This window comes from Nestor notabilis, unplaced genomic scaffold (genome assembly GCF_000696875.1).
Source record: "Nestor notabilis isolate BGI_N333 unplaced genomic scaffold, ASM69687v1 scaffold10406, whole genome shotgun sequence".
Classification (NCBI taxonomy): domain Eukaryota; kingdom Metazoa; phylum Chordata; class Aves; order Psittaciformes; family Psittacidae; genus Nestor; species Nestor notabilis.
In genome coordinates, this window is record NW_009932392.1 from 40,468 (window position 1) to 41,632 (window position 1,165).

At 56.1% G+C, this 1,165-nt stretch overlaps 1 protein-coding gene across 1 annotated transcript; it reads right to left on the reverse strand.

Moving 5' to 3' along the window:
* Window positions 1-641: 641 nt before the first annotated feature.
* On the reverse strand, window positions 642-967 carry LOC104407171 (pyridoxal phosphate phosphatase-like; the record flags this gene model as incomplete). The annotated part of the gene is made up of 1 exon (XM_010016368.1): window positions 642-967. A coding segment is annotated over one exon (326 nt), but the record flags the coding sequence as incomplete, so codon positions are not given.
* Between the last annotated feature and the right edge of the window lie 198 nt (window positions 968-1,165).

Genomic DNA, 1,165 nt, shown 5'->3' on the forward strand with positions numbered 1-1,165 from the left:
AGACACTGGCACAGTTATTAACTGAGTTAGGGCAGGGGGACAGTGGAGGAGATCTCTCTAAGGAACAGGGGAGAGAGGAGATGAGGCAATGCTCCCTTTCACTCATGGGAGGCGCAGATGCTTTCATTCATTGCTCCAGCACACTCCTTCCACATGCCCTGGCACCAATGGAGACCTGGTGGGTGACATCCCTGGCAAGGAGGGGGTTACTACAAGGACCTCAAGGATGCAGCTCAGAAGTTAAAGAGTTATGAGCGAAGGGACAGCAGTAAAAGGCTGCCACTAGTTACCTAAGAGAAAAATAATAAGACAACCAGTCCCTAACGCCTGCAGGGGGTGAGGCCACACAGACACATTGATGTGACCCCCCTGTTGGCCTCAAGGCCTCCAGCCTTCTCCCAGAGACACTGGTAGCCGGCATATGAGGAAGAGAGAAACTCTGTCCATCACAGATAGCTATCAGCAGAAAGGAGACTTGAACCCTGCTCCCTCCTGCCAACCCCCCCATTTTGCCCCCAAAGAAGGGCATTGGAATGTGAAGAAACCAGGAATTGAGGGAATAGGGCAGTGACAGTGAAATGGGAACAGATGGAGATCTGAGATGTGGAACCTGACCCCTCTGCCCTCACACGTACAGACTGCTACTCATCCAGACCTGGTATCAAGTCTGCAATGCTGTCCACATAGTAATTGGGCACCATATCCTTGGCGGCGGCGCTGTCACTGGCCATGTAGGCCTGCGCCTCTTCCAGGCGGGAGACTCCCGTCAGGGTGAGGATGGTGGAGAGGCCGCAGTTCTTGCCAAAGAGGATGTCTGTCTCCAGACGATCTCCCACCATGAGGGTGCGGGACGGGTCGACGCCGAAACGCTCCACGATGCAATCAAACATGTACGTGTTCGGTTTCCCCACCACCAGTGCCTTGCGGCCTGAAGCAGTTTCCACTGCGGCTGTGAGGCTGCCAGTCCCTGGAGAGAAGAAGGAGGAGAAAGAGAAGTAGCCACGGGCTAACCAGCTGCGGGAAGCTCCGCACCCAGGGTCCCACCAGAGGACAAGGGATGCTGACAGGGATGCATGTGGGCATCTTGATGCTTAAGGAACCGTCTCGACCATGCCTGGGGCGGTGAACCCCAACCCAGGCCAACCCCGCACCCCCCGGGGCAGCA